Source organism: Aspergillus bombycis (assembly GCF_001792695.1).
Source record: "Aspergillus bombycis strain NRRL26010 chromosome Unknown contig00186, whole genome shotgun sequence".
Taxonomy (NCBI): Eukaryota; Fungi; Ascomycota; class Eurotiomycetes; order Eurotiales; family Aspergillaceae; genus Aspergillus; species Aspergillus bombycis.
The window spans coordinates 24,807-42,668 of NW_019170188.1; the positions used below are offsets into that span (position 1 = coordinate 24,807).

Genomic DNA, 17,862 nt, shown 5'->3' on the forward strand with positions numbered 1-17,862 from the left:
TATAATAGATTTATCAAGGCATTCAAAGATTCTTGCATACAATATCCCTTCAGTGTGATACCTATTGCTGCCAGAGCTTCCTGCAAAGTTCTCAGTTGCATGGTTAGTACCAAAATTATACTTATTTAGAGATCTGGGATTTACCTAAGTGGATATCCTCAAGAAATGAATAGGTAGGAGCTATTAATACAGCTTTAATGTCTGAAGGAAGGCACCTAGCTTGTATGTGGTGACATTGTGGTCAATTCACCGCCGTCCACGTAGACTTATATGGAGGAGCTTGTCGCACGCAATTTACCGATATGACTACGACTATCTAGGCTGAAGGTCTACTGGATGGGCCTATTTATGAACTTTAGCCTCTCCTAAGCTTTCCTCAGGTTTGCTTGCCTTGACAATGGATAATTGATTTATCCGGCCCTGGACCATAATCATCATTGCTACTACATTACGCATGTATGATTTAGATTGACAATCCCTAAATATGCTCTGTAGAGAACAATACTACTACCTCCTACAGTATTCACAATTCAAATCTTATTAAATCCGCTGCATATTCTTGTTAATCTAACAATGGAGAATGGTATGTGAATATACTAGTAGCTCTTCAAGCATAAACATGCCCGCAACTTCTCATTCTCGACATCACCTTCTCGCCTTCTCCATACAGCGTTTGTCTTGTTCATACCTTCCTGAACTTCACACCCGCCTGTTATCCGGCAAATATCTCTCAAAATACTCTCTTCACATCCGCTTCTCTTCCCGCAAATACCTCTCACAATACTCTCATTACATCTACTTTGTTGCTCCTCGATCCAACTTACAGTACCCCTTCTCAAATTACTCTTGCTCAACTCTTGACTTGAATTTGATTCCGCAATGGCAACCTACATTACTGATGCCTCGTCAGACCCGGCCATGTGTCGCCCTCATCGGCGTGCCTCGAGCGAGCGCCCCCCACCGTGATCAGTGATAGATACGACCTTGTGGCTGACTTGCCACAGGGTTATCAGCTCCAGTCATACTCCACCCTAAAGGAATTAAAGAACGCGGTGAAAGCCATCCATAATCAGTTAGAGAAGAATAATGGGCAAGGCAACCAATGGCTGCTTATCAATGGCATATCACGAACTACCATCGAAAGGCTGAGCAATGACCACAGCTGCCTGTCGGGCATCGAGTTTCGATTTATGTGGATTGGGACGACAGGACTTCTCAAAGTAGTTCCATCAATTGAACATGATCTGACCACATCTGATGTGGACCACTACATCGACCGGCAGTGTGTTCGGATGGGGGTGCCAGACAATGAGCTTGTTTGGGGATATACAGTTACGACACCTGGCACCATTACTACCCATGGCAAAGAGCCGGACGACTGTTTTTACCCCCCTAACCGCCAGCCTCTTGCTGGTCAGTTCAATGGTTGGCCGTCGCTTGTGATAGAAACAGGAGTTTCAGAATCTTTGGCAAAGCTACGCCGAGACGCTACTTGGTGGTTGCAAAATTCCTCTGGGGACACCAGAATAGTCCTTGTCATCTCGATAAAAAAGGCCATGAGGGAAATAAGGTTCGAGAAATGGCAGCTCGTTCCTCCAAACTTTCCAAGGCCTGTTACAAGGCAAGCAGTCGATCAGCTACGCCAGCAACCCAACCAGATGCCTCCCCTTGTCCAGCAGCAGGCGAACAGCCAAATCGCCTTTTGTATCCAGGAAGTAATCATCACACCCACATCGATTACAGGAGAACCTCTTGTGATTCCTTTCAGAGCCATGTTTGATCGGCAGCCTACGGGAACTGAAGGAGATATAGTTATCAACCACCAGGGCTTTCGAACCATTGCGCGTTTTGTTTAATTGACCCAAGATTCAATTGCGTGGAAAGGCCACACTTCTAAGATCAAAAGGCCGCGCACAACCGTGGTTTGTTCTGTCATCCACAGTTACTCCGTAATGTAGCAAAAGTCGCGATCCTATTGTATGGTTAACGCAGAAAGTTGACGAAAAATAAACACAACTGAAACACAAAGAGTCTTCCAGCCGATTCGCAACTGCGCAATCCAGTTTCTTTGCATTTCCATCAGCCCTGAGGGTACAGCGCTATACTTGAATGGGCTAGTGAGAGGGGGCAGGCAGCGTTACCCGAAGAGGGAATGGCAGCGGGTGCTTGCTAACTTCAGTTTAGTGTGCTGCATGTAGACCCGATGGCCGCCGTATCTCGGCCGCCATTATAGGTCCATGCCCAGTCGCGAACGTCACGATATGACCTCAGGCCCCCGCCATGCCGCCTTCCTCGGAGGGGTTGTTATGCCATTGTATGCATATGCCCCCCTTTGGATCACCGGTGGGCTCCCATGTGTAGCGTCGTGGTCTTGGTACCCTGATAGGATCAAAAACCCCTTGGCCACTTTCCTCTTTCACGATTCTACTTAAAGCGTACAACGGTCCCTCCAACCAAAGTTTCTTTGTACCATTCACTCAACAGCCCTTCCCCTGGTCATCACCACTTTTTCATTCTCTCTACTCACCACCACTCCGGAATTCCTAATATCTCTCTTCAAACCTGACATCACATCTACACTTTACCTCTATCCCTAACACAGAATACCATCCAATCCAATCCACTGCAGTCATCATGCCTAAGGTTAGCCATAAGCCTCTCTGATGCCTGTTACCACTGAGTCATGGCCAACTAACCTTGCTACCACTTAGATTACCGAAATCTTCTTTGATTGCGATAACACACTAGTCCTCTCTGAGGAGCTGGCCTTTGAGGCATGCGCCGACCTTACAAATGAGATCCTGGAGAGCCGCCATATCTCTGATCGCTACACAGGGGAGCAGCTGATCCAAGACTTCGTCGGTCAGAACTTCCGTGGAATGATGATCTCCCTTCAAGCCAAGTACAACTTCGACATGCCTGGAGACGAACTCGAAGCATTCGTTAAGAAGGAGGAGGACAAAGTTATTGCTAAGCTGGAAGCGAAAGCCCAGCCTTGCGTTGGTGCCACTGAGGAACTTGAGAAGTTGTATGAGGCCAAGAAGTACCACTTGGCAGTTGTCTCCTCATCTGCCTTGCGCCGTGTCCAGGCCTCCATCAAGAAAGTCGGGCAGGACAAGTTCTTTGACGAGGATATGGTCTTCAGTGCTGCGACCTCTCTCCCCAAGCCCACCTCCAAGCCCGACCCAGCCATCTACCTCCACGCCCTTGAAAAGTGTAATAAGAAGCCAGAAGAGACTGTTACTATCGAGGACAGCAAGTCTGGCGCTCTTAGTGCTATCCGTGCCGGCATTCACGTCATCGGCTACGTTGGCAGCTACCCCGGCGATGAGAAGAAGGTCGAAATGGCGAAATTCCTTAAGGAGCTTGGTGCCAAGGTCATCATGAACGATTGGTCAGAGTTCCAGGATTGTCTCTCTCAAATCGAATCAGCTTGAGCAGCCTATTCATCTCATCAGCCATCGCCTCTTCCGAATGTCGACACGAAGTAATGACAGCAAGCGCATTTGGTCGCCATTAAGCATAGGCCGCTATCTTCGATTACACTTAATTTCTCATTTCGACTATTATATTCAATTCACTCGATCAGCTTAACCGTCTGCGGGGTCTCTCCTTTGCAAGGGCTCGACTATTTCCCTTCTTAACCTCAATTATTTCACAAGATGGTCGGATCCATGTATCTGACATTATTCAACCTTATCCATAGACAGGTTCCATGGACAGAGATACGTAGTGAGGACATCTGCAGAGTGTAGACATACAATAGAAACTGTTCTCCACAATTCTTATCAAGGCCCCAGTTATCTTCCTAGTAGACGGGAATGTACAGTAGTGACAGCCCACCATCAACACGACACCAGCGCTAAATGCACCTAATCAAAGAATTCCGGGGCAATCATAGCCCACGTCTTTCACATGCTCCATATCGCACAAGATCACTGGTCCAAACTAGACTGCAAACCGGCCACAAGCAGTCTTAGTTCCCGACTCGTTGTTCCCAGGCATGCTACTCTGCTGCCTGACCCACGAGGCCCCTCGCAGCTGCTTTATCTCCCACGCACCCTCGTAAGCAGATGCTTTAAGTGTCCGACAATACCAGTAAGTTTAACCGGGGGTCAATGGTCGAGCGGTAAGCCACCAGCCTCGCTGGTTCCGAGCCCCCCGACCCCCCCCCCCCCCCTTAGTCCTAGGCTCGTGCAGGGTCGAAATTGCTTCTGCTCGCCTCTAGGACCCCTCCTGTAAAATTCTTCGGTGCTTTGTAGCCCTCCTTATTGACGCCGGTGCTTAAAGCATGCTTGGCGCGGGAACAGAGAGTGAGCTTTTTGTCATTTTGGTTTCCTTGTCCTCTTGTATCCTTTTCTTTCACTTTTCTTTTCGTTTGTTCGCTATTCTCTCTTTTCTGCTCTAGAATGCTAAAGACCGAAAGATACCAGGCGCAAACCTTTTTTACTTTCTCTTTCCGGTACATACTGCAAATTGTTTCTTTTCTTACCCCTCTCCCTCTTCATAATACATACCCCATAGCCAACTTTTGTAGTAGTTCTAATTCTCCAAGCAAACAAAGAAAAGGCAACCAAGCCCAACTCACAAACAACTCAAAGCAACAGATTCAATAAACAAGTACTCTGTACATGAATAGGAAGACCCCAAGAAACTCTAAATCCCGAATTATTTCCCCAGACCCACATAAGATTAGGGCTAGCCCTTCGGCGGATCAGACAATCTGACCCCTCTTGTCCGCGGCCCCTCCGACAACAACTTCCGAGCTAGCATTAACTAACACTAACTGGTGCCCTTTCAACCCGGGAATCTCGTATATAGTACTTTCATTGCACTTGACTTATAGGTAGGGGTTTTGTTGGATTATCTTGGGATTATTATATTGTTGATGTTTAGATTGTGGGTAGGATTAAGTTAATTGAACAGATTGTTTTGTGTTCTGTTGGAGCTTGGTACGATGTCTGATCCTAAGGCTTTGAGGTCGGAGATTATTGCTAGAGGTCCGTTGGTATGTATTCACTTTTCATGCTTTGGGTTTTGGTTTAATTGTTACAAGAGATTGGGTTTTGGTGATTGCTAATTCATACTGATGTTGGTGTTCATTTCTACAGGATCCTAAAGAGGCTAGATGGACGAGATTAGTCAAGACTACTTACCGGGATCCTACCGGTGTAGAAAGGACGTGGGAGTCAGCGGAGCGGCAGGTAAGGTCATTCCAGTCCTTTGTGCCGCAGTACTAGTGTGGCGAGGCCTCAAGTGCAGACCTCAATGTGCGACAAGGACAAACCCCTTGCCTATACGAAGACTTGGGTATTCAGGGCTTCCAGTCTGAATATCTGGCTGACGTTCTTCTGTACTTCTAGACCCGCCCAGCAAACTGCGCAATCGACGGCGTGGGAATCGTGACCATTCTCAACAAGTCGACGGGTCCAGAACTCCTTCTCCAGAAACAGTATCGTCCTCCTATTGACAAGGTGGTTATTGAGGTTCCGGCGGGTCTCATAGATGCTGGGGAGACGGTGGAAGAATGTGCCGTGCGCGAGCTTAAGGAGGAAACGGGATATGTGGGAGTGGCGGAGCAAACGAGTACTGTGATGTATAATGGTAAGGCGGCGCTTCGTATCTGACTGCATGTGGGGTGTCTAGTTGCATTCCAGGAGATCTGAGTGAAGAATGCTGACGGACCTGATCGCAGATCCCGGTTTCTGTAACACAAATCTCAATATGGTTCACGTCCGAGTAGACATGTCCTTGCCGGAGAACCAGAACCCGCAGCCACAGCTCGAAGAAAACGAATTCATCGAATCGTTCACAGTGCCGCTGGCCTCGCTTTTCAATGAAATGAAAAAGCTTGAGGCCGAAGGATATGCTATTGATGCCCGTGTGGGAACAATAGCAGAGGGTATCGAACTTGCACAGAAGTGGAAGCTATAGATTCGAGCTGGTGATAGCACGAACTTTCAATTGCCGCTTATAGATGAGGCTTAGCGTTGTTAGACACGTCAATGTGATGCACTCTGATATCCATTCGACACTCTGCTGAAAGACCTACGGCGAGGCGATGATGTGGTCGTCAGGGGAAGGCCCAGGTCTAATTTAGATTTTCCCCTCCTCCTTGAGCCCTTTATACAACGCCCATGATGCGAGTGTCTTTCCGTCCCGTAATCCCTCTTTCCATAATTCCTTCAAAGGAACTAATTTTAGCGTGATCTTCTCTCCATCCTCGCGTAACCCGGTTAATCGTCCCTGTAGGCTTTCAATGTCCTTACGCGGCATTCGCTTCTGACACAGGAATAGAGGAATAAACTCGTCGCTTCCACCAGCCGATGGATATACAGCTTTCTGCAATGTCTCCACGCCCTCGGTGCCTGCAACTGATTGCAATGCAAGCGAGGTCATATCGATCAGTTCATCCTGAGGAATCGTCAAGCCGGTTTCTTCTTGTATTTCCTTCGCTGCACCTCCAGCGAAAGAGCCGGAATCGTCAAGCATTCCGGCGGGGATTTCGGCGAAAGCAAGGGAACCGGCAGGAATGCGGGGCTGAATGGTCAAGATTGCTCGCTTTTCATCCTCCATTGAGGGGGGTACATCATCTGGTTGAAGTAGAAGCTATTGAAATACCGGTTGACGCGAATGTTAAACAGTGAAACGGACAGGTGAATGAGGAGAGATAGTTCAAAGGGCTTACCAGCATTCCTACACTGCCTCCACGAAGAAAAACACTCCCCGGGAGTGACTCGCCATTTCCGTTTGATACATCAGCTTTGAATTTCACGAACCCTAACCGCCCTCCCTTAAAAAAATCAACGGCCTGGATATCAATCTTGCGTAGGACATAAGGGTCTTTGTGGAACTCGTGTGAGGGGTCTTGTTGCCGCTTTAACGATTGTCGCAGGGTAGACAGCCAGACCTGGAAAGCCGGGAATCGCAAGAGATCATCCTTGTTGAGATCAGGCGTGCAAACCACAGACAGGGATTGCTGACCATGGTCACACGGAATTGTGAAAGTGGACATTGGAATTCTGGTTATGTTGGTTGGTACCGATATAAGGGTTGGCCGCACGGACAGCCACCGGGCTAATCTCATGGATGAGTCCACTTGTGAGAAGGAACGTTTAACGGGTCGACGCGAGATCAGGCTCGAAAGGAAATCTAGAATTTCGGTAAGAAGATGAGACTAGGAGATAGCAGCATCCACGCGCGGAGGTGACTTACCAACAAGGTAGTACTACCAGCACGCCGGATGAAGTGGAAGTGGAGATAATTTAAGAAGTTAAAGTGGAGCCCAAGAGCTCTGGAGATCTGATGACGTCGAGGAAAACCTTGTGAACCAAAGCAAACAAACCAACAGCGCCGCTTTGTGCCTCCGTCCCCCAGAATAGGTATTCACGTGAAACAAATTTAAAGCGGCAAGATCAGGGACAGGCCATCGTTATGTTTCATTTAGTATCCAGTCATTCTGTCATCAGTTACTATATTCAACGGAGGACAAACAATCTGGAATTAACTAATCCGTTCCCCACTCTTGAAGTCGCCGATCGGTGGACTCGGGACTCGTACCAATCTAGGTCTAGTCCTACCCTTTCTTATCATCATGACTTCCTCATTCTCATTGCTCATGCAACTCTGGTCGGCTGAACTCCCTGGCCCTGCAGCAGTGGATCGCTCGGTTCGCTGACAGTCCTTTGGGTCTTTGTCTGAGTTGTATTTTTCGTCTTCCCGTTCCCCTCTTTTGATTCTCTGATTTCCTATTCTTTTGCGATCATCTGGAAACATCTGACGGGGCCGTATATACTATAATCCTGATTCATTCTATTTAATGGATCATTCATGCGAGGTGTAACCTTGATATCCGCCTGAGCTTCTGCTTACTTTCTTGGGGTCCAACCCGGGAGAGTCCCAGCTTTCTGTGCCCTTTTTTTTGTCTATTTAAATTCGATTTGAATTGGTTTATTTTCTTTTTCCACCTTCTCCAACCCAACACCAACATCCCCTGCAACTAGACTCGGTTTAAGATCTCACTAATTGGATAGAACCGGGCAGACCTTCCACGGTGGGCTTCTAGGCGCCGAGGCTAACGACCCTTGCCCATTCCTGGCGGTTTCTTTTACTTTCTTGCCCCTTAGGCGCAGTCTAGTGCCAGGCGCTGATGCTGTTCCCCCCGACTCGCCCGGGCTAAGGTCTAGAGCTGGCAACGTTGTCCAAACGTCAGGCTGTCAGCTTCCTCTCACGGTTGCATCCCGTTTGGCTCTTCATAGTGGACTTGATCTGAAAGACTTTGAGGAAAGAAAAGCAAGGAGGGAAAAAGGAAAAAAAAAAAAAAAAAAAAGATAGACAAAAGTCAAAAGAAGGCGCCTAATCGACATCCTTTCAAAATATTCCTAAGGCGACAGGATAGTTTGTTGGTAGCTTTCCGTTGCCGCTCAAGATCAGCTTTCGTGGCTATTCCTGTCCTCAGAGTTGCTATCTCACTGGAGAGTGTGGAACCAAACAAAAATCATGTCTCCGAGGTGTCTGTGTCGCCAGCAGTTATCGTATAACTACTAGAACCAAATTTTGGGAACGGTTGCCCACCATTAATTCACCCTGCTTTTCCTTTGCGACCTTGAATTCGGACATCACCTTGTGCTAATATATTTAAATCGGTTGACCTGTCGACTACTCGTTATCGCTGGACATGGTTATAAGCAGAGTATCTACCAAATACTTGCTTTGTCCACTCACCAATAAGTTTGGAACCGACTGGCCATAAACGATGTTTGCTTGGTCCCCTTCACCTACCAGTACCAGTTGCACTCACAAGCATGCTATCGGCTGTCTTCATCTGAGCTCGGTTTGTTGCTTATGTGTGTTGTATTATTCGGATCTACCAGGAAGAAATCGATCGACTGCAGAGGAGTATATTTCACAGAATAGTACAGAGACAACCCGTCCCAGATACTGCTGGAGGTGTGAGGGTCCGTATTCCCATTCTTACAGTCCCTATACCTGCACAGCTTTCCTATCTCATTGATTGTCTACGCAACTTTACTCATCAAAAGTTTTTTTATGTTTTTTAGTGCATTTTCGTTTTGAACCTTCACTGTCTACATCGCTCACAGGTCCGGGTCTTGTGATTTAGAATACTGGGGTGCTTGTAATCCCCATCTGCCGCTACTCTCCTTGGCCGATATTCCATCTTCATCCGAAGCCTACCCTGGAGACTCCATCGCGTCCCGGTCTAACAACGTCTCTGACGCATCTCGAACCCCCTTTCAGGCGGCGCTACCACGTCGTTGGCTATCTCAGTCTGGTAGTATCGAAACTCTCCGTAAGGAGCTTCAGGCCATCCGTCACGGGACTTTAACAATTCTCAATAACTTGCAATTGTTGACAGAGTCTCTCCTCATGGCGCAACCTGTCGTGTCGAATTCCTGGGACTCAAGCAATGTTCCTGAGCTCCCCAGGATCAATCCCAGCCTGTCACCTTTGGTTATGAACAATCCTGGGGGTGTGGGCTCTTCCGGACCACTGAACATGCAGAACTCTACAAGCCACAGTATTCTGAGCGCACAGACGGTCAACTCTAGTCCTTATACTCCGCATGGCCTTTCTAACGCAAACAGTAGTTTATGTGAGTAATGTTTCTTTCTTAACTCCCATAACCGCTAATCGATGATCAGATCTCCCAGGTCCAAATATGTTTGGAACACCTACAACGAATAGTGGCCTCTCTTTTTCTCAAATCCCTGAGCAATTTGCTACGTTTCCTCCGCAATATATGCACGGCAATGACACATTTTCCAACATGCAGAACCAGTTTGGTGGATCAGTAAACCTGGACAGCGCTGAGCAGAGTCAGTACCGGAATAATGCGCCCCAGGGGTCTGAGTTTTCTCAAGCAGGCTTACAAAGACCCTCTGCAGCGACTGGACAGAGCACTTCCCCATTCGTACCTCCGAATACTTACTATCAAGACGTTTTTCCTTACCCAGCTCAGGTCTTGCAGCAGTTTATCCCATATCAAAACATGGCCCAGGTTCCGCATACTACTAATATCCACTCGGCATCGCTAGGGACGACAAGCCAGGATGTCCCTGTAATTCCTTCGCTTAATCGGCACGCATCATTTCGATCTCACCCATATGGCCAGTTTCCACAAGCAGGAGTCTCCCCCACATCTACATCAATTCATCATAGGCGGCAGCATCGCACTCATAGTATTGCTTCAAGCGCCCCGTCTGTCCAACAGCAACATAACAGGGCAAATTCTCAAAATGTACATTTGCGAACTCGGTCTATAAGGGAACCGAGTATGTCGAATGGGCTTGCACCACATATCCACAGGAGTCACACTACGATGGCTGGAGCATCGCATGTTTTGCCCAATACAGGAAACGAGACTCAGTTGGCCCCGCCACTTACTCAGCAGGAACAAGTAGAGCTCGCTCGAAGACTCCAAATGAGAGAGCTACTGCGTTCTGCACGATCCAATGAAACCCATGCTTTGCAGCTATACGAGGAAACCTATTTTCGCCGGCATCGTCGTCACCAGGAGGAAGCAGCATCGCACGCCAAGGGGTTGGACGATCAGAAGGATGGGCGTCCAGAACCCAAGGATGACGAGGAGCTGACTGTCAACCTCGAGTGCAAAATCTGTATGAGCCAGCTTGTGGATACCGTTCTCATTCCTTGTGGACATGCGATTCTTTGTCGCTGGTGTGCTGAGCAACATGCGCGGTCGGATCGACCCCGGTCCAAGGCAGCGGTGCTATGCCCACTCTGTCGCACTCCTGTGAAGCAGAAGGTACTTTTTTGCACCGCTTTGAGTAATTATATGCTAACCATACGCAGCTCCGCATCTATCTCTCTTAATCTACTACCATAGTGGAGGAGGATACCATGTGCGGCGGGATCTACGATTTACGACCGTTATGTAGTGCATCTCTAGCCTCTCCTTGCTTTCTTGTTCTTCTATGGCTTCCTTTCGCCTATTCTTATCCATTCTCTCATTTTTTTGGACTAATTGGGGCTATAATCGCATTATTTGGAGTACCGGTTCCAGCGAACGACTATCAACAGTTTCGGCCACGTAATCTTCGCCTGGCACCGAGGCAATAACTTCCATATTGAGAAAGGCTGGTTTACAGGGTTTCAGAATGGTTCTTAGCATCGTGAGACACTTTCCGTATCTATGCTAGACATTTTTTTCACTTGCATGAGTATCTCCTGTTGATGGCACACTCGGGTAGCAAGTTAATTCCCTGTTGCCTTTTTGTAGTATAATGTTGGATCAACTGTTATCAAATAGCCCACGCTCATGTAAAAAGACAACTAGGTTGACGAGTTGAAAAAGCGAAGATGTCTTGCCAGTCAGATAACTCGGTATACATACCGCTCAGTCGCGTAGAACACTGTATAAAGTATTGAGCGTAGCTTGTTCCTTCACATACGTCGATCTTTGATAATCAACTTGGAATAAAACCATGGACAGAGTGGCATATGGCTTGAGCCTGCAATCATATATGTAAATAGACACGATATCACGTCTATCTCAAGTTTCCACTTCATTAGCGAGTGATTGTTGGGAATGGCGAATTAATGAATAGATAGATGGTTTCATTGTCCCCATTCCCTTCAGAAAGACCTAGTACAATACCTGGGCATTCATGAGTAATATAATGTTATCATTCGCATTTAGACATCCAAACCATAAGCCAATAACTGACCGCCTGCTCATCACTCCTTGCCTAATAGACACAGGCTCTTCCACCCCTCCCACCCGCTAATAGTCATACGTATCCCACACATATATCCTGCATCAGGTATGACATACGTACAACGTTGTATGGACAGACCACCTGTACCAGAGATTTCAAGTTACTTTGATACAGTACAAGTCCCCACAAGATACACCATACAGATATAGACCATTCAACGGTCGGTTCGCACCAGGACCAAACAACGGACAGACGATTGGTATCACTGTAATCTCTCGGAGGATAAGAACTGACGTTCTACAGCCGACTCACGCCGGACCAGCTCACAGTACATACAAGCCATGGCTACACTCTTGCAGGGTATGCGCACTCCACCCCGACTAATTCCATGCTGGAGAACAACGGAGAGTTGTAGCCGGATGAACCCTATGGGAGACTTAACTGCCGGAATATGATCTTATAGTGTACCACAAAACGACTGCAAAAACCTATTATGGGGATAGCCGATGGGCTGGACGTGACGAGGGAGGTGAGCGGGCAGTAAGTACTCTGCATCCGAAGAAAAGCCACGTAAAATGTCCCCCTTGCCTTCGTTACGGGTCAACTCAGACGGCGTATTCTGAGAGGTTAACTCGGGGTCGTTTGTTGAACTGAGCCCGGTATGTGGCCGGTCTCCTTTTCGGAGAGCTTTTACAGGAGATACTAGTATTGGGCACTTCCTGCACATCAGGGGCCTCGTAGACGGCATCAAGAAATATAATAGTGGCAATTCGACTGAGAGCTTAAGCTAGCTTTATTTCCATGGCATTGGCTTCTTGTTTGGGTTGTACAGGTTGTTTGGCAAGGTGTGTTTTGTCAGCATGTTCTCCCAAGTGCTTAGTTGTGAGACAGGCGGTGGTGGTGGTAATGATCCTAGCCAGGCTATTATGATGCCTGGCGGGTCAACCGATGCATTCTATCGTCAAACCCCCTCTGTGTCCCTTGAAGCTCCCTTTCTTTCGTTCTCTCCAATTGTCTGTGTATCGCAATATACTCCCCAAACTCCCCCACCTACACTCGGATTATTACTTCGGATCCCAAAGATAACAATATATTTTGATATTCATTGTGATGTCACTACCCTCATAGTCTATCTAGATTTAGAGAGGGTAAATGAAGAACTTATTCTCTAAATCAGTCAATCCAGCATCGCAAGGTCAACTTTCCTTCGGATGATCTGCCCATTCTCATCCAACTGTTCCACACAGCCCTCCTCACGCTCACTGTCACTCAGTTCCGCGATCCACTTTCTTCGTTCCTCGTTTCGCCGCGCTAGAATAAACCAGATGATAAACAGGATAGCGGGCGTCCCTGCCCAACTAATCACTATCATGGATACCCATGCACCGTAGTATCTAGGTGCGGCACTGGGTACCCAGATCTGTGGTGATACGAGATTACCGACGCTGTAGCCGAGCATGAACATCACGTTGCGTGTGAGCTTCTTAGTATATCCAGCTGCAGAAGACGTCGTCCAGCCGAGTGCGATGATATAGGTGATACCGTACGTATGTCCTGCGAGAAGCATACAGGCTAAGAGTGCGAGTTTGTTGTCCCAGGGGATCGCTACCATGCCGATTCCGCCAGCGATAGCAGGGAGACACCAGAAAAGCCCATGGACCGCCAGATATTTTGGAACCCATTTTAGTACGAAGGTGGCGACGATACAAAGTACGACACCGAAGCTACCCCCTGCCACAGCGACGAGCGTGGAACCTAGTTGGGAAACGCCGAGAGAAGTCGTGAGAAGATTCTGTTGGCCATAGGTGAGATTGTTTGAGTACATCAGTGTGAAAGCCTGCAGTGCGAAGAGCCAGGATACAGGGTCACGCAGAGTTTCGACGAACTGAGACCTCTTGAACCGCTTTTGTTCGATCGAGCTCTGGCTGGAGTCGTGCACTCGGCGGATAACATGCACTTTCTCTTCTAAAGTCAGGAACCGAGCTTCGGCTGGATTACTCGGGTAGCAGAACCAAACCCAGATAGAAAGGACAAAGGTAATTCCGCCGGTGACGATCATGAAAAGCTTCCAAGGAAGGACTGCGCCATGGCTGTAGAGTAAACCGTATGCGATGAAACCTGCCACGATGGGGGCTCCTTGGCAAGTTACCCAGAGGATTGGCTGGAGGAATGATTGTTCCTGACGGTTGAAGAACATGCCGATAGTCATTTCCATCGCGGGTACAATGACCGCCTCCACCGCACCAAGGGCAAGTCGGAGGACTACTAGGCCGGCGAACTTAGTGGCTACGCAATGAAGGAAGATCACAGCTGCCCATAGAAAGACGATGACACTGACAAACTTTCCGAAGGGTAGACGTTGCATTAGATAGTGTCCGGGCCATTGCGCGGCAAGGTAGCCTTGAATTAATATCAGAAATCGCCCCCATATGGCAGAGGTGAGTGCAATCGCTCATACCGATATAGAACACAGTATTTAAATCGTTGTACTGCTTTTTGGAAATGCCCGTCTCCTCGAAAAGCCCGAGAATTGCTGCGTAACCAAGCGTAGACTTGTCGATCTATAGGCCGATTATTAGAATTTATCTCTGAATCAATCGCAGATAAACTCACAAACAGTACAATATTAATCGCAGAAAGCAAAACCATAATATGGAAATACAACTTTCGGCGCAATGTTTTCTCCTTCTCAGGACTTAGGGGCCCGAATTCATCACCATGGTCTTCGATAATGCGTAGTGTGACATCTGCATATTTCTCTTCAACAGCTTTTGCTGCTTTTCGAGTTGTGGCCTCGTCTTCCTTGTTGCTCATGGCTCTATGTGTATGTTCAAGTTTTGTCCAAGTGCTGTCAAAACGCCAAGCGGGGGCCTTTTCGAACGAAATATATGACAAGTTATAGTCCCTTGCATATATGCCAACTTCATCCTGCGGCTTTTGTATGTAATTTCCTGAATGATCGCATTTCTTGTCATTGATGATGCCATCCCCATAGTGATTGTGCAATTTTATCTATACGACCGTTGACCCCACCACGGTATGGGAACTTGCAGATACCTGTGGAATGATTGTCGCTTTTTTCCCTATAGAACTGGCTGATAATGTATGGTGTCATCGTTAATGGGCATTGCATCTTAATTTTCTTGTCCTTGTGTGGAGGTCTAGATTGTAGGATTCGTATCCTTGTAAACCGGTGGATATTGTCGAGGAAATAGTACTTGAGTCTTAGCGAGCTGGAAATTTAGTGTCGTTAATATGGAGTGGCCCGCGATTAACCATGCTCAGCATATATTTCCAACATACATAAATACTCAAAGTAGACAGTGATAACTTAGGGCGGAATGGAATTCTTTTCTCCGGCATTTAGCATCTTGTCCCTTTAGTAAAAGACCCACTAACAGAGCGAGTCAAAAATGTCACCCAAAAAAAAAACATTATTTAGTTGCATGGAATATACGAGCATCGAGGTAGCGAACATCCGAACTTTGATGCCATTCAACTTGGTTTATATCAAGTTGAAACCATCCCTGATCTAGAGCTTTAAGGGCATCCAGGACTTGGGATAGAGCAGACTAGAGATCCAATCCAAGGTACACTAGGTGCCCTTTTGTACTGAGATATCAGACTATGATAGTACATTAATATATAAACACGTCACACACCTCAGTCGTTGAGATATTGTCTTTCTAGACCTTTGATAAGCTGAGCGAGCAGCTTCCTGCTCCTCATGGGGTCTCTAGCGAACCGTGCATAGTGCAAAGATCCTAAATAGCATGTGTGAAACGTTCATAGGGTGAGTTGAAGCGATTCTTCAGGTAGTGTGGCTGAGCGGTGACCTAAGATAGCAGTTTAACTGACTGTGGGGTTCGCTACCGGGTATCCACGCGAGGAATCAACCACATGGATGAGAGTTGGGAGATTATCTCCGCCTGCATATGTCTCAGCTCACTTTCGATTGCCCAATCGACGTCTTATTCATGAAAACTTGGCTTTCATTAGCGTATGGCTTGCAATTGAGCTGAAGTTGTCATAGCCAAGTTGATCAGATAAGGGCGCGCATAGTTACTCGGGCACTGCGAATGATCTAAAAATTCCATTGCAGCCCTTTCAATGAACGAGTCTCTGGAGACCAGGTCTAAATACAGTCCGAGTGGTAAGTATTGTGCACACACATGTTCAAAGCTAGCCAGTGTCATTTTATTTGTACGTCATAGCATCCGGGCCAGTCAGAGACGACGTGAGCACAGTCTCCGCAAGCGAGATGAACAAGGAGGGGTCATAGGCATCCGTAAGAAACTCAAATTCTAGTGTTTTGATGGTTGAGAATGGGTATGGCGGCAAAAACCAGGTTAGCGACTCCCGGGTCCAAATGGTCTGGATGTCTGAGTCTTTGCTGCCTCCCACCGACCAAGTGGGGAATAGAGGTATGGACAGAGATCGTGTGATAATGCAATGGGCCAGTGCAACTGGGATGGTGCAATTTGCCAGACACCGAGATAAAGTTTCTAAATCTCGCATGAAAGAGAGGTTAAGTTCGTGTTTACTGCAGGAAACCCAGAGTGGAAGCAAGTCTATGACTCCATCGAACCTAAAGGGGGCTGCGCCACAGTCCCCATGAAATCACGCAGTCAATCGGCGGGCCACTGTGGCTTGACTTCTGGGTCAACTAGTAATTTGGCGATGGGACCAGACCCCTGACCCGTGCCAAGAGAAGCCAATCGCATTCATCTCAGCCGTACTTTGCCACACCGTTCGATCGGCTGAGATGGGATCGTGCCCACTCCACATCTGCTCATTTGTGGATGGGTTCATAGCGTGATTGCCGCTTTCCTTCTGCCCCTCATGAGCTGAAAGGTATGAGCGGGATCTCCGGAAATCGCTGCCTGGATGAGGAAGCCCGGTAGCGACATGGAGCTGCCCCTCATGCCCCCTGATTGCGATATAAATATTGGCCATGATGGCTTTGTCTTGCCTCTGTTTTCATCTTGCCTTGATATTCCTCTTCTATTAGTATCTAGACATTGTCTCAATTGCATTCCAATTGTTTCTATCTCATCAAACCTCTCCACACAAGTCATAAACAATGTCTTACAACAACCGTGACAATGACTATGTATGTTCATTGTACACACGTCTTCGAATTGTATAGACGGACACTGACATGAATTGCCTTTCAGAGCTCCAGCCGCTCTGGTGGAAATGATAGCTATGGCGTAGGTCTTGCCCGTTTCGATTGCTCATTATCCCCCATATTCTCAAACATTGCTAATGCTTCCTAGTCTCGCCAGGGCAATGACTCCTACGGCGTATGATACCCCCCTGTTGACACTTCGATCAAGCCTTCTCAGCACTAACATCTCTCAGTCCTCCGGTGTAGGAAATGATTCGTATGGTGTATGTCTACCATCGCACCCAATTGGTGTATTTCACAATAACTAACCATCACACGTTACAGTCAAAGAACGACAGCTACGGAGTAAGATACGAAGCCTGCCCAAACACGGACATCCTATTAACAATCACATAGTCCTCCAACCGCTCGGGAAACTCTGGCTACGGCGGTTCTGATTCCTACAACTCCTCCAGCCGTTCTGGAGCAAACGACTCCTACGGCTCGTCCAACCGGGACAACTACGGTTCTTCCAACGATTCTTACGGTTCCGGCAACCGCAAGGACAACGACTCCTACGGATCCTCTGGAAACAGCTACGGCTCAAAGCAGGATAGCTACGGCTCCAGCCGTGACAACGACAATGACTCCTACGGCTCAAAGAAGGACAACTATGGCTCCTCCAGTGGCTCATATGGCTCCAAGAATGACAACAGTTATGGATCCTCTGGCGATTCCTATGGTTCCAAGAAGGACCACAGCTCTTCCAGTGGCTCTTATGGCTCTAGCGGTCGTGACAGCGACAATGATAACTCTTATGGGTCTAAGAAGGATAGTTACGGCTCTTCTAACGACTCCTACGGCTCTAAGAATGACAGCTATGGCTCCAGCCGTCGTGACAACGACAACGATAACTCTTACGGTTCTAAGAAGGACAGCTATGGCTCCTCTAACGACTCTTACGGATCAAAGAACGACTCTTATGGGTCTAAGAATGATAGCTATGGTTCCAGCCGTCGTGATAACGACAACGATAACTCTTACGGTTCTAAG

General features: G+C 47.6%; 7 protein-coding genes across 7 annotated transcripts; 5 read left to right on the forward strand and 2 right to left on the reverse strand.

Annotated features, from left to right (window-relative positions):
- Positions 1-619: 619 nt before the first annotated feature.
- ABOM_011522 (uncharacterized protein) lies at positions 620-1,856 on the forward strand (the record flags this gene model as incomplete). The annotated part of the gene is made up of 2 exons (XM_022538650.1): positions 620-825; positions 911-1,856. 2 exons carry the CDS (start codon positions 620-622, stop codon positions 1,854-1,856), a joined length of 1,152 nt encoding a protein of 383 aa, XP_022383381.1.
- A 778-nt stretch (positions 1,857-2,634) lies between these two features.
- Positions 2,635-3,437, forward strand: ABOM_011523 (HAD family hydrolase; the record flags this gene model as incomplete). The annotated part of the gene is made up of 2 exons (XM_022538651.1): positions 2,635-2,643; positions 2,712-3,437. The coding sequence occupies 2 exons, from the start codon at positions 2,635-2,637 to the stop codon at positions 3,435-3,437; spliced, it is 735 nt and encodes a 244-aa protein (XP_022383382.1).
- A 1,520-nt stretch (positions 3,438-4,957) lies between these two features.
- On the forward strand, positions 4,958-5,934 carry ABOM_011524 (MutT/nudix family protein; the record flags this gene model as incomplete). Its single annotated transcript, XM_022538652.1, has 4 exons — positions 4,958-5,008; positions 5,112-5,204; positions 5,364-5,604; positions 5,696-5,934. 4 exons carry the CDS (start codon positions 4,958-4,960, stop codon positions 5,932-5,934), a joined length of 624 nt encoding a protein of 207 aa, XP_022383379.1.
- Positions 5,935-6,096: 162 nt separating this feature from the next.
- ABOM_011525 (putative NUDIX family hydrolase) lies at positions 6,097-7,015 on the reverse strand (the record flags this gene model as incomplete). Its single annotated transcript, XM_022538653.1, has 2 exons — positions 6,097-6,609; positions 6,689-7,015. The coding sequence occupies 2 exons, from the start codon at positions 7,013-7,015 to the stop codon at positions 6,097-6,099; spliced, it is 840 nt and encodes a 279-aa protein (XP_022383380.1).
- Positions 7,016-9,387: 2,372 nt separating this feature from the next.
- ABOM_011526 (C3HC4 finger protein) lies at positions 9,388-10,854 on the forward strand (the record flags this gene model as incomplete). Its single annotated transcript, XM_022538654.1, has 3 exons — positions 9,388-9,613; positions 9,663-10,786; positions 10,834-10,854. The coding sequence occupies 3 exons, from the start codon at positions 9,388-9,390 to the stop codon at positions 10,852-10,854; spliced, it is 1,371 nt and encodes a 456-aa protein (XP_022383377.1).
- Positions 10,855-12,876: 2,022 nt separating this feature from the next.
- Positions 12,877-14,513, reverse strand: ABOM_011527 (putative allantoate permease of the major facilitator superfamily; the record flags this gene model as incomplete). Its single annotated transcript, XM_022538655.1, has 3 exons — positions 12,877-14,099; positions 14,158-14,260; positions 14,313-14,513. 3 exons carry the CDS (start codon positions 14,511-14,513, stop codon positions 12,877-12,879), a joined length of 1,527 nt encoding a protein of 508 aa, XP_022383378.1.
- A 2,269-nt stretch (positions 14,514-16,782) lies between these two features.
- ABOM_011528 (uncharacterized protein) lies at positions 16,783-17,862 on the forward strand (the record flags this gene model as incomplete). The annotated part of the gene is made up of 6 exons (XM_022538656.1): positions 16,783-16,812; positions 16,877-16,912; positions 16,979-17,005; positions 17,064-17,093; positions 17,155-17,175; positions 17,227-17,862. Coding segments are annotated over 6 exons (780 nt in total), but the record flags the coding sequence as incomplete, so codon positions are not given.